Below are 14,010 nucleotides of genomic sequence, written 5' to 3' on the forward strand. Positions count from 1 at the left end.
AAATAAACTCTCAAATATTGACATATGCTCTATTTGTTTAGAAAACAAAACAAAATCTTCAAATAAATATCAACCTGGTAACCAGATGATCTATTTCAGCTTCCAAATACACGTTTCTCCCTTTAAGTTGCACTTTTCAAAAAGAAGTATGGGTCCTATTTTTAGATCAATTTCCCTGAATCTGAAAGAAAGCTAACCCCCAAATACGAATCCCAAACTTTCAGTGTAGCTAACAACTCCAGCTCCCAACAAGCCCATGAAATGCCCACAGACTGAAAAGCTGTGCCAAAAGCATCTCATCAGTAGTTTCGCCCAGAATGAGCGGAATCTCTTCCAAATGCTCACTGAATCTTTTCCCAACTCTATCAGTTGCTTCTGTGCTACAAGGAGGAAATAGTTTGTTTTACTTGAACAGTAGCTTTTGGAACCAGCATCAGGAATTTCACTAAGCCTGGAAGTGATTAAATCTAGAGAAGCAAGAAGAATTACTGGATAAGAATTGGAAGAAGTTGGAGATAGAGAAGAAAAATATGGGAAGTTTCAGGAAAATGCTATAGGAAAAAAAAATAGGAAATAGGGAATGCTATAGGAAATAGGAAATGCTATAGGGAAAAAAAAAGTGTACTTATTGCTTCCTGAAAGAAACACTCTTCTTGCTAATTTTTGGTCAATTATTTATCCCTTATTTTCTTAGCCGCCAAGAAAAAAAAGTCATAGTTCAGAGCTGTCACATTTGACAAACTTCAAGACTCTCATATTTTATGAGATTCAGGGACCTCTAAAAATTCAGACAGGAGCCACTAAGTTTAAAATTGACAGAAATCATTTTAGATGAGTTTTCTGGCTCCAGAAAAGGCTTTTTGATCTTAATTACAGTGTCTCATTATTCAAGGAATATAAAGCAACCCAAGATTTCTGAGCTGGAAATATAGTAATTTGCTAACCTGAAGAAATTCAGATTTCAGATGAAAGTCTAGTTGGTGATGAAGCTGAGGTCCTTCTCCATGTTGTAAGGAATTGTTTCTCTTTAAGAATGAGGCAATCTTAGTTTGCCCTATTATTTTTTGCTTTTGGATGATCTGAATTTAATAAAATACTTTCTACCATTAAAATAAATTATTTTGCAAAATACCACCTACAACCCATATTCAATTCAATTATAACACTTTTAAATTTAATACTTAACTGTTGCAAACTAAACCATACAGCAATGTCTTGAATGTTACAACCAATTGTGTAGTGTATTCCAAAGCAAACCTTAGTTTGAATATTTGCAGCAGTAAGCTATAAGAATCTGCTAATGAGAAACTGTTTTACAGGGGGAAGGGAGAGAAATAGCATTAAACTTGCCCCAAACCAAAAACACTTTACATCTGAGACTATCTTGTTTTATTGCTGCATATTAATTTTTAAAGGAAACTTTTTATGACTTTTCCTTCAAAATACTTTGTGTTTTTATTCACTACTGGTTCACTGCATCTCCAATGTATTATGTTTAATGCTAAGGTTATTTAGTAACAGATTTACCTGTGTTTCCTTTTCTTCTTTCTGGGAGGAGTATCAACATCTTCAGCAGGGACTGGAGCAATAATACTAGATTCCTTTACTCTAAACTCATACACCTAACAAGAGATACCATAATACATCCACGATAAATCTCTCACTGGTAGAAAGTTACTCATTTTCTAAGTTAGTACGATTTCCTCCAACCAATGTCTTACAGATTATATCCAGTCATAGTCTCTTTCCTACATATTTAAATTCTATTCTTTTCATCATTTAAGAACAGAGTCTAACTTAAACCTTACGCAAATTTAATTTAAAAACAGATTTAAAACCAACTTTTATACATTTGTGGAGTGAATTCTGGATCACAGCATTCTTGGAGAAAAAATGAATAAAATTAATTATTTTTCTTCACTCAGTATTTAATATTAGCATTTATATACTTCTCTAGAGTTTTGAAAGTAAAATGCTATCATCCTTGGTAAGTAATTTCGCTTCTTACCTGCCTGCATGTTTTGGTCCCTATCAGTCTGGCAATTGCACAGAAGTTGTCATAGTAAGTGCCAATAAGAACTCTAAACATTGAGGCTTCAGCACCACTCCATTCCACATTCTCCGGAGGCTCAATATTTGGCTTCATCTTTATTGGTGTTTGACACCTGGAGTTTGCTTCTGTAATAAATAATAGACTGTGGGTCAAATTAAGGCTTTGTCCCAAAAGATGTACACATCCCTTGAAGCACAGCAACTAACTAAAGAAGCATCAACTCAGCCATACCAGAAGAACTGGATGTTTCATCCTTCTTTTCTTCTTCTTCTTTATCATTATTCTCTCCTCCAGTTTCAGTTCCAGCTTCTCTGTCACTATCCGTGTCCTTCGATTCCAACACGTTGATCGTCGGGGTGCTGGGTCTGCTGGTGTTATTTGGAAGTCTCCCCCTTCGCCGGCCCCCGGGACGCTTTGGTGGCGTCTTTATACGCTCAGCTGTGAGGGCAGCTGCAAACTCCTTCGCACCTTCCTAAGGACAAAACATTACAGTTTTCAGTACAAGAGTTTAAAAGATTTTTCATTTATGGTCAGAGACTTGGGCAGAATAGGCTCATCTGCATGCTGTAGAAGTTCGCATTATTTCACAAGTGATTCACATACATATGAATTGCAGTTAATGTCCTCTGGCATTTATCCATGTTATTTTAAAGAGTTTCTGCACATAAAGGTGCTTTTAGTTAGTCACAAACACAAATACTTTTGATCCCAAGATAAATAAATCTACTTTTAAAAAATATTTACACTGGTATTTCAGTTCTGATGTCATTTTGGCTACAAAAAAGAAAACATCACTAGTAAGTTTTCATCTTCCTTTATGACAGAAAACAAAGATTTCCCAAGCAAAATACCTTTCAAAATTTCTTGCACAGGGCATCTGAACAATACGTATTCTACATTTTTCAAAATGCGATCAGTGACAATCTGCTTGCTAGTGAAAAAGGGTATGACAACACGCAGTGAGTTTTTGGATCAGAAATTCAGATACTTATTTTCTCATACCGGAAAATTTAGAAAAGGTATGAGAGAGATTCAAAAGTATTTTAGTAAGAGTTTCCCATTTTCCAATTTCTTGCTTCTTAAGAGCTGAACACTGGACAGAATCTTCCTTCTGCTAATTAATCCCTTCCACTCTTAAGTTACAGACAGGTACTTATGTAACACCCTGTTTTCAGCTAGACTGGATACAAGGACTGCAGCACATTATTAAGAGATAATAATCTTTTTTTTCCCCCCCCCCCCTACAAGTATATTGGACTACATTCAATAAAAAAATCTAATTAAAAAATATTCTGCTTCCAACTTAGGCTTTCTTTTAATGATTGGAAGACAGCAACTCTTTTTCAAAAGCCTTAATGTTATCTGTCTCCAAGTAGCCCACATCCATATTCCTCACATGCAAAGATGCCATATGTCCCGACGCTAGGTACAGTTTGCTACTGTATAAGGTAACACTGCTTCAATTAATTCTGAAGGTCCTCCTGAAATTATCTTACCAGATGCTGATAACAATGCGGTCCACAAGGTTTGTTATCTAGTGCTGTTTCTGTGTTCTTCCGTTTGTAAGTATTAGGAGTTGCGTGGAATGCTGTAGAATCAAATATTGCACTTGTAATACTTGTAATCAAATATTGCACTTAAAATAGAAGAATGTATTAGATATCTCAAGCAGCATCCAAGAAACAAAGCTTACCTTGTTTTTTTTTATCCAAATTTTACCAGAAGCAGCACAAAAATGATAAAAACTGGAAAAAGAGTAAAATAAATCCCAACTAGTGACATTTGACTTACCATTTGAATACTCAAATAAGTTCTACATATGCCCCTTTACATCAGTTTGTTTCATATATCAAAAAAGATTCCCTAGATCTCCCTTCCCCAACAGAGCGAATTTTACTTCTATCATCGAGTAAAAAATTCGAGTAAATACTTCTATCATCGAGTAAAACAATATTCAGGGTTACTCCTAGTAGTGCTTCTCTCAACTCTGAGATTTGATTATTCAATTTCTATCTTGTCAGAAACACACACAATTTCTAATCTTCTAAATTTTTCTAATTTTTACTTGCACTAGGAAGGAGAGCACATTATCATCAAAAAACAGGGTGCCAGCACCCAGGGAAGTTGACAGGCTGTGGGAGCACAGTTCACCTTCCTCGGTTGCAAGGAAAAACAGATTAGCACCCAGGAGTCACCACGGCTAGATGCACCAGAATGAGTCCGCAACTTGCGGGAACTACTGCTATTTACGCTCACATAAACTTGGAAAGAAGCTGTTAAGTTGTGTAAATGGTGACTTAGACTGCAGCAGCACTGGGCACATGATAGGTACAATCCGCAGACCTTTATACCAGCATCACAAAATGGCCACGTTACAAATGCGAAACCATTTCCTTCCCTAGAATTTGTCCTCCCCCTCCAACACTGCCTGCCTCCCAGCTGGAATGGTTTCCGAGGGATCACTTGGAGCACTCCAAGTGCCTACTGCCCTACTAACCAAAGTCCGGAAAATGTGCAGCCCATCGCTGGAGCACATGTTCACTCTTGTGAGGAGCTTTTGGGAATACCATCCTTTGTTTGCTGCAATTCTCTTTTTTAATTAGTTCTCCCTGCTCAAAAAAAGAAAAAAAAAAACAGTGTGTGTACGCCTGCATTAAGGAGAGCAGCCCAGGAAGCGACGCGGTCGAACGCTGGCTTCGCATCTGCAAAATGCTGCACACACAGGTGTACACAGATGGTGCAGATGAATATAAACGTATTACTATCTAATATCCCACTGCTATTCCATGTAATTACATGTAAAACACAGTATTGTGCATTACAGTTTATAAATCGGAACACACAGTGAAGCTTCCATTTACCATGCAGGGATACAGATATGTAAAAATCAATTACAAGCAAGAAAAGGATCATAATTTATGCATATTGTGGCTATTAGCACACAGCATGTGTTCCTATTTATCTGTATTTACAGATAAAATACATGAAAAAATATAAAGGATTCTTACAACTATTCCACCTTGGAATAAAAGGTGGAAGTATTCCATCTTTCCCTAACGAAAAAAAAAAGAAAAAATAAAAGTGACAGAAAGCCTTCCCTCCCAGAAGTTAGGGGAAACACTTGATTATTTTTCAACATGGCATCTTCTGAATCACCATTTTATTCACTTGATTTATTTCTGTCTTCAAATCATACAGAATATGGTTTTGCAGCAATGCAAAAACACTATAAAAGCATTTGCAAGCCACAATGCCCAAACTGCTCCAATGTGCAGAAATAAAAGCTATTTTTGTTACATATCAGCTGCAGATGCAAACATTTCTCTCAAAGTTTTTTGCGTGAGGTCCTAAAATCAGTGCTATTTTTTGAAATTCTGTTTTTCCTTTAGACTAGAAAATGTTTAGTTTATAACACAATGAAACCTGTGAACATCTGACTTTTTATTAAAAAAATTAAAAGATGCCTCAAAAACATGCTAGGCATGGTATTTATTCTGAAAGCATTAACTTCTGTTGGACTATTTTGAAGCACTCAGTACAGTGTCCTACTAACTACAACCAGACTCTATCAGAACTGTGCAAGGTATTTGGAGACTTGCCAAAGAAATAACAGACCAAGAAGCAAACTATGCATATACAGCTCTGTTATGAACATGTCAAGCATCAGGAGCAAGTTTTTTTTTCAAAAGGGAAGAGGATTTTGCAGAATTTCCTGAATAACTACATTCCACATTTCTTTACTTCCTTAAGAAATTATTTCCAGCTCTGACACACAAAGCACACGTTCTGTCTTTGCTTTGCCTTGTGATATGTCACCTGTATCATATCTCAGTGGGCTCAATTCACTTATTTTTCCTCACATGAAAGTACATAGGCAAGAGCTTAACCTAAAGTGTACATTTACATCACATTTATCCAGGAAATTTTCCCTACCAGGTATTTTTCCTTTTTCTAAATTCTTTTTTAGGCCTGACACTTTGGCATAATGCCTTGTCGCCAGCAAATGAAGTCAGTACACATTTTTATTTATTTTTTTCAGAAACGTCATCAGGTGCATGTAAAAGGATGGCCACCTTGTCAAGGAGATGCAATTTCTTAACAGTCAGAGTGACAGAGCACTGGAAGAAGTTACCAGGAGAGGTTGCGGAATCTCCATCTCTGCAGATCTTCAAAACGCGCTCGGACGCAGCCCTGTGCCCCGTGCTCTAGGTGACCCTGCATGTGCAGGGGCGGGTTGGACTAGATGATCTCTAAATGTCCCTTCCAACCTTAAGGACACTATGATTCTATGATCCTATGTTAAAAATCTAGTGATTTTTTTTTTCCAATATTTAACTCAAGCTTTCTAGAATAAAGGTTTGAAACTACATAAAGCAGGTCTAATCTTAAGAAGAGGTGAATCTGAGAGGGATACATCACAAAGCCAAGAACAGAATTAAAAGAACCCCTATATTTTTTATTCTCAGTGCCTCCTCCAGAGATCTGGGCATCTCAAATTAGAAATATGATTGCTAGAGCCAACCACATTGCACCGAGAATCACCTGTGGAAGCTGGGACATTGTCCTACAGGACCTGGCAACTGCATGAAGTAGAAGCTGGGTAACCGATTAGGTCACTCGTAGGAGCTTATCAACTTACTTTAGAAGTACAACTTGAGCTGTGTTATTGTAAAGACATTCAAACTTTTCCAGTCTTATATTTACTAATGCATTTTTTCTTGATGAGTTGCTTATTTCCAGCACTAACTTAGGTAAATTTGGACTAACAGTCTGGAAGTGTCACAGAAAGTCAAGAAGTCACACAACTGAGCGTCTCAGTTCTTAACAAATTAACTCCTAGCTCTTGTTCTGCTCAAGCAATACAATCCTAGTGTTTTTTTGTTTGTTTGGGTGATATCACAGATGAAAACTGAAAGTGATGCATCCAGAGCAGTAGCTAGTCATGGCCAAAGTGGGATTTGGATACACATTCAGTGAATGAAGAATGAAGCGTCAGTTTGCTAAATTTAGTGTCCGATCTAGAGGCTTCATAAACAAACTACCTAGTGAATGTGTAAATGAAGCTTCAAGAGATCTCTTTGCAACTAGCAAGAATGTTTCTTGATAGCCTCTTAAGCTGCACGTGCTGCATGAGCTGTCATGAACAGCTTAACAATTACAAGTTATTTCACACTTGGTCTTGATACAAAGGTCCATTTAAACTGTCTCCTCAGAAAAGGCATGATTTTTTCCTTTTCTTTTCTTTTCTTTCCACTATGACCCCAAGAATCTGAAGAAATTGCTTGGCTAGTCCTTTTTAACTAGAAGACATGACTTAAAACGATGCCTTGGACACAAGCTACTTTGGAAAGAACACTGATTCAATTAAGGGACGTACAAAAATCACCAGAAGCAAGAATTTAGGCAATCCTTAAGAATAAAGACTTTGTTCATCATCTGAAGACTGTGAACAGATAGAAACAGACCACAATACTTTCATCTCAAAAGATCCTGCTACCTTAAGAGCTGAGATCCCATTGCAAATCAGTAATAGATCAGTCTCTTTGGACTGCATCACAGGTTTGCTCTTGCACTTAAAAGCAGGGCAAAAATCAATGCTTTGAATCAGCCCTCTACAGCTTTAGAAAGCATCACAGAGCTGGTCCCACAAAGCTAAGGGGTGACAGTGTCAGGCTTCCCAGAGCAGTAGACACATCATCTAGTCCCCAGATCTATTCAGTTCTATCTGTAAAGACCTGCAGAAGGTAATGAAGGTAAATCCATAAGCTATATTAAATAATCAAATACAAGTGTATTTTTAAACATACACTTGTGCTTCCACATGCACTGTAAAAGTCTCAGGAGTTTCTCACCCTAATCTCACCCCAAAGACTGAGATGCTACTGTAAAAAATGCAATGCAATTTAACGCTGAGCTGTGCTTTCCTACTGATTAAAACAACAAAGTCTTTTTAATTAAGAAAAATTGGACCGGCACCCAAATTCCCCAGTGGACTATCACAAGTGTTGAGAACTCCTGAAAACACCACCAGACTAATGGCTTTGTCAGGAGACAGCATTCTGCTTCGCTTCCTGGCTCTGCAGGTGAAGGGTGATTTCAGAGTACTTCCTTGCAACGAGTCACCCAGAAAAAAAAAAAAAAAGAAAGAAAAAAAAAAAAGAAACAGACGAAAAAAATCCACCTTTTAACAGTACCTACAGCTCCACAGGACAATGTGGAAGCTGGCTGGTCAAAGCAGCAGCTCTAACCCCCCAAAAAAAAATTCTGTTCTTAAAATTGTTGGCAGATAAAAGCTCTCTGTTTATATTTTCAAGCAAGGGCTGTCAACAGGTAGGAAATGACACTAACGGATCTAACCCCAAAAGCTACAAGTGCTAAATCATATCAAAATACACCACAGACATTAAAATTCTTGAGATACAATTTTCACTAGAAAGTGATGCTGATATAGACAAGTTTATTTTGTAAACTTTAGCAGACATCAGTGCTTTTATTTTCTAATTACTTTTTCTGTATTCCACTTTATGGCACCAAACAGCAAGAGAGGTACAAGCGTGCTTTAAGGGTACTTACGATGTAAGAAGCAATCGTACTTAAAGCAGCGCCTACAGAACAGCGTGTGAAAGGAGTGAAGGCTCTGCTCCCTCTGAACAGATTTGGCATTTGGTCCATCTATGTTTGGTGTACATTCAGGAGGAAGAGCTCCTGGAAGCTGCTGCTCTGTCAGTTCTTTGTATCTTAAAAGAAATAAAAATTTTTTTATTCAATATAATTTTTAAAACTGTAATTTTTCATTGCAGCATCACTGCACATATTCAGTGACAAATGAAGACCCAACCTCTTGTACAGAGAGGTCTGTTGCCTGCCGGGGCTCAACTAACGGATGTCAAGGAACGTCATGGAGAAGCTGCCAAGGCTTGTCCAGGCATCTGCTTATTATCCCTTGCTGCTGTTTCATGTGGGCACTAATGACAGCATGGAGAAATTGAGAAAAATCAAATGAGATTTCAAAGCCCTTGGGATGGCAGTCAAAGCTCTGGGTGCCCAGGTTGTGTTCTCCTCTATCCTGCCAATGAGGGGAATGGATATGAGAAGGAAAAGGCGGATAATAACAGGTTAGCCGCTGGCTGTCCTGCTGGTCCTGGCAACTGCGTTTTGATTTCTATGACCATGGGACTCTGTTTGAACACCACCAGCTAATGAGGAATGATGAGAGTCACCTCAGCAAGAGGGGCACATGCGTCTTCGCCAACAGGCTGGCCAGTCTGGTTAGGAGAGCTTTAAACTAAGCAAGAAGGGGGAAGGGGAGTGTGACAGACAGGGCAAATCAGTGTGATGCGGACCAAGTCAGAAGGTCCAGCAGGAGCATGGAAGTGGGAAGTGAATATAAGATATGATTACAGAGGGTCATCTTTGACCCCTCCCAGGAAGCCTTCACGCTCGATTTCATCCCTTAAATGCCTGTACACCAATGCAGGAAGCACGGGGAGTAAACAGGACAACTGGAGATCTGTGTGCGGTCCCAGCATCATGATCTCATTGGAATTACCGAGACATGGTGGGATAACTCACACAATTGGAGCGCTGTCATGGAAGGCTATGTGCTCTTTAGGAAGGACAGGCTGGGAAGGCGAGGTTGCTCTGTATGTGAGAGAGCAACTGGAATGCATGGAGCTCAACTTAGGAGTGGATGATGAGCGGGTGGAGAGCTTGTGGGTAAGGGTTAAAGGGCAGGCTAACGTGGGAGACACTGTGGTGGCTGTCTGCTACAGGCCACCTGACCAGGAGGAGGATGTTGATGAGGCCTTCTACAGATAACTGGAAGTTGCCTCTCAGTCACAGGCCCTTGTTCTCATGGAAGACTGCAACTACCCTGATATCGGCTAGAAACAGAGCACAGCGAGGCACAAACAGTCCTGGTGGTTCCTGCAGTGCACTGACGATAACTTTTTGACATAGGTTATGGAGGAGCCAACAAGGAGAGGTGGGCTATTGGACCTTGTTCTCACAAATAGAGAGGGACTTGTTGGAGATGTGAAGGTGGGGGGCAGCCTTGGCTGCAGTGATCATGAGTTAGCGGAGTTCAGGATACAGTGAGGAGGAAGCAGGGCTGTAAACAGCCTTGTAACCGTGGACTTCAGGAGGTCCAACTTTGGCCTCTTCAGAGACCTACTTGGAAGAATCTCATGGGCTAGGGCTCTAGAAGGAAGAGGGGCCCAAGAGAGCTGGTTAGTTTTCAAGCAGCACCTCCTTCAGCATCAAGATCAGGGCATCTCACTGAGTAAGGACTCAGGCAGAGGGGGCAGGAGGCCTGCGTGGATGAACGAGGAGCTTCCGGTAAAACTCAAGCAGAAGGCAGCAGTATGCAGAATGTGGAAAAAAGGGAGGAGGAGCGCCCTCCCTGGCCCAAGGAGGGGGCCTGGAATATAGGAATATATATAGGAATGTTGTCAGGGAATGTAGAGATGTTACAAGGAAGGCTAAGATACATTTGCAATTAAATCTGGCAAGGAATGTTAAAAATAAGAGCTTCTTCAAATATATCAATGGCAAAAGGAAGATTAGGAAGAATGTGGGTCCACTGGTGAACGGGGTGGGTGCCCTGGTTACAAAAGACACAGAAAAAGCAGAGTTGCTGAATGCCTTCTTCACTTCAATGTTTACCTAGGGCAGCCCTCTGGAATCCCAGTCCCTAGGGACAAGAAGCCTGGAGAGAGGAAGACTTGCCCTGGGCACAGGAAGGCTGCGTTAGAGAAGACCTAGGTAAACTTGATACCCTCAAATCCAGGAGCGCTGATAGGATGCACCCCAGAGTGCTTAGTGAACTGGCACGCGCTATAGCTAAGCTGCTCTCCATCTTCAAAAGGTCCTGGAGAATGGGGGAGGTGCCTGAGGACTGGCAAAAACCCAAGGTCACGCCAGTCTTCAAAAAGGGCAAGGAGGGCCCAGACAACTACAGGCCAGTCAGCCTCACCTCCATCCCTGGAAAAGTAACAGCTCATCCTGGCTCTTCTCTCCAAGCGCATGGAGGACAAGAAGGTGCTCAGGAATAGTCAACATGGATTCACCAATGGGAAATCATGCTTGACTAACCTGATAGCCTTCTATGAGGGAATGATGAGCTGGACAGATAAGGGGAAAGCGGTGGATGTCATCTACGTGGATTTCAGCAAGGCTTTTGACACCGTCCCTCACAACATCCTCCTGGGCAAGCTCCAGAAGTGGGAGTTAGATGGGTGGACAGTGAGGTGGATTGAGAACTGGATGGATGACAAAGCTCAGAGGGTGGTGACCAGTGGGGCTGAGTCCAGCTGGAGGCCTGTAGTTAGTGGTGTCCCCCAGGAGTGAGTCCTCAGTCCAGTCCTGTTCAATTTATTCATCAACGACCTGGATGAAGGGATGGAGTGCTCCCTCAGCAAGTTTGTTGATGATACCAAACTGGGAGGAGTAGCTGATAGCCCAGAGGGCTGTGCTGCCATCCAGGTGGACCTAGACAGACTGGACAACAGGGTGGTGAGAAACCTCATGAAGTTCAACAAGAGCAAGTGCAAGGTCCTGCACCTGGGAAGGAATAACCCGACACCTGTACAGGCTGGGGACCGACCTTCTGGGAAGCGGCTCTGTCAAGAGGGACCTGGGCAGCATGGTGGGCCACAAGTTGACCATGAGACAGCAGTGTGCCCTGGTGGCCAAGGCCAGTGAGATCCTGGGGTGCATTAAGAAGAGGGTCACCAGCTGGTAAAAGGAGGGGATCATCCCTCTATACACAGTTCTGGTGAAGTCCCATCTGGAGACTGTGTCCAGCTCTGGGTTCCCCAATACAAGAGAAATGTGGAGTTGCTGGAGAGAATCCAGCGCAGGGCTATGAAGATGATCAGGGACCTGGAACATCTGCCCTCTGAGGAAAAGCTTGTCAGGGCCTGTTCAGCCTCAAGAAGAAAAGGCTGAGAGAGCATCTGATCAGTGTGTATAAATACCTTAAGGGTATTTATACCTTAAGCCAGTGAAAAGGTTGGGGTCGGCCTCTTTTCAATGGTGGCCAGTGACAAGACAAAAGGCAACAGCCACAAAATGAAGCACAAAGAAAGTTCCTGTGGAACTTAACAAAAAATCTCTTAACAATGAGTGACAGAGCAGTGGAACAAGTCGCTAAGAGAGGTTGTGGAATCTCCTCTGGAGATCTTCACAACCCACTTGGACACAATCCTGTCTCACGTGCTCTAGGTGACCCTGTATGTGCAGGGGGGCTGGACTAGGTGATCTCCAAAGGTCCCTTCCAGCCTTAAGGATTCTATGATTCTATGAATTGTGTGTCTTCTCAAACGGTAATAGTATGTTCACCAGCATCACCCAGTGATACGACAAGTTATTAATTCCATATTCATTTGCACAGAAATAAAACTGTTAGAAAAGATGGCATTTACTTTCTACATGCTTATCTACTCATTTGTATTACTTACCAATGCCAAAAAGGAGACTTTTGTAAGAGCAGCTTTTACTTTCCCCCCGCTTCGAAGGGTGACATGCAATAATGAGCACCCACAAGCCAACACATTTTGATAGTTTACGAGGAAGGCTAACGCCACCCCTCTTTATTGTTTGATTCATTTGGAAGGAACAGTCTTTTTAATCTTGCCTGATGTAGCTAATCTCCTTCAAATATCAGTTGCTTTATCAACTGCCCTGAAAACTTAGAATCAGTATCATTCCTGACCATAAAATATTTAACAAAATCAGTAAGTCTAAGTCTCATAATGCAACAATATAACCTAGAAGAAATTCTTTCTTACTTTTCTTTCAATTCTTCTGCTGTACCCTTGTCTGGAAACATTGAGGAAATGGCTTCAAATATCTTGTCAGAAGGAAATTTCCGTGGTGGGTGGCTTTCCTTCTCTGTCGAAGAAGCAAAACATTAGGAAAGCAAACAAACAACAATTTTATTTTTATTCCTTTTCTACCTCAAGGAAGTGTTGAGAGAAGGAGAACTTCTCCAAAATCCTAATAAGATAGAAAAAAAGGGTTTTTATTTCTAAATTACAGAGTTCTTGGATTAAACTGCTTAGAGTGATCTTTCCTGCTGACAGAATTGCACTTGTAAGATTTGGCCAAACCATTTTTTTCACCAGCAGATGGAGATGGCAGTTCAGAACTTTGCCTACTCTTGGATAATATTATTCTACCTACAGGAGTATCAAGGCATTTATTAAATAGCTTACTAACACTTGACTGTCTCAGTATGCAAAGAAACATAAATTGGTAACAGTACTTTTCATAGCATTCTAATGCAAAGGAAATGATGAAGAAAAGGATGCAACTTTGGATCCGAAAGATATCAAGTGGAAAGGTTTGAACTAATTTCTTTTATCGAGTGAATAAGGAAAAGGGGGGTTTGTCTTGTTTTTAAAGTCTGCATACAGACATACCCATCCTGTTACCGTCCCGATCTTTTTGCTTGTCATCTCTTTCATCAGGATTGTCATCTCCATCATCATCATCTTCATCATCACTATATTGACCAAGAGCATTGACCAGCTCAACAAATATTTCATCATTGATAAATCCACATTCTGAAATTCAGCAAAATTGGGAATGAGCAAAAAGCAAAATACACACAGGAACTATTTCTAATACTCCCTACACTTGAGCTAAAAAGTACTCAGTATTTGACTTTCAGATTAGTAACTGGGAAGGAAGCTTGTTGAATGTTTTTTTCTATGTTCTTGATTCTGTTATTCATAACAGCAGACAAGAATAGAACTCTCTTCCTCACAAGGAAAATTAAAAGGAGGGGGGGACTAAAATCACTAGCTAGATGATTTCAGAGACTTTATGCCAAAATCTCAATTTCAATGTGGTCAGATTAAGCCAGTCTGTCATTTCAGGCAAACATACTATGGAAACTATCTTTCTTGGAGAGCTATGGCATCCTCACATAAATTTTTAGTTAACAGTCTTAC

At 40.4% G+C, this 14,010-nt stretch overlaps 1 protein-coding gene across 1 annotated transcript in view; it reads right to left on the reverse strand.

The window, feature by feature from the left end:
* The window catches only part of EZH2 (enhancer of zeste 2 polycomb repressive complex 2 subunit), a 48,612-nt gene that overhangs the window by 8,916 nt on the left and 25,686 nt on the right, over window positions 1-14,010 (reverse strand). Inside the window, exons 6-12 of the mRNA XM_026033698.1 lie at window positions 13,477-13,620; window positions 12,844-12,946; window positions 8,627-8,790; window positions 3,550-3,641; window positions 2,285-2,525; window positions 2,009-2,178; window positions 1,528-1,622 (exon numbers count right to left, since the gene is read on the reverse strand). Of these exons, the coding sequence (XP_025889483.1) occupies window positions 1,528-1,622; window positions 2,009-2,178; window positions 2,285-2,525; window positions 3,550-3,641; window positions 8,627-8,790; window positions 12,844-12,946; window positions 13,477-13,620 (1,009 nt within the window). The remainder of the gene's footprint in view (window positions 1-1,527; window positions 1,623-2,008; window positions 2,179-2,284; window positions 2,526-3,549; window positions 3,642-8,626; window positions 8,791-12,843; window positions 12,947-13,476; window positions 13,621-14,010) is intronic.

The sequence above is a fragment of the Nothoprocta perdicaria genome, unplaced genomic scaffold, assembly GCF_003342845.1.
Source record: "Nothoprocta perdicaria isolate Ctin4 unplaced genomic scaffold, notPer1 scaffold_131, whole genome shotgun sequence".
NCBI lineage: Eukaryota > Metazoa > Chordata > Aves > Tinamiformes > Tinamidae > Nothoprocta > Nothoprocta perdicaria.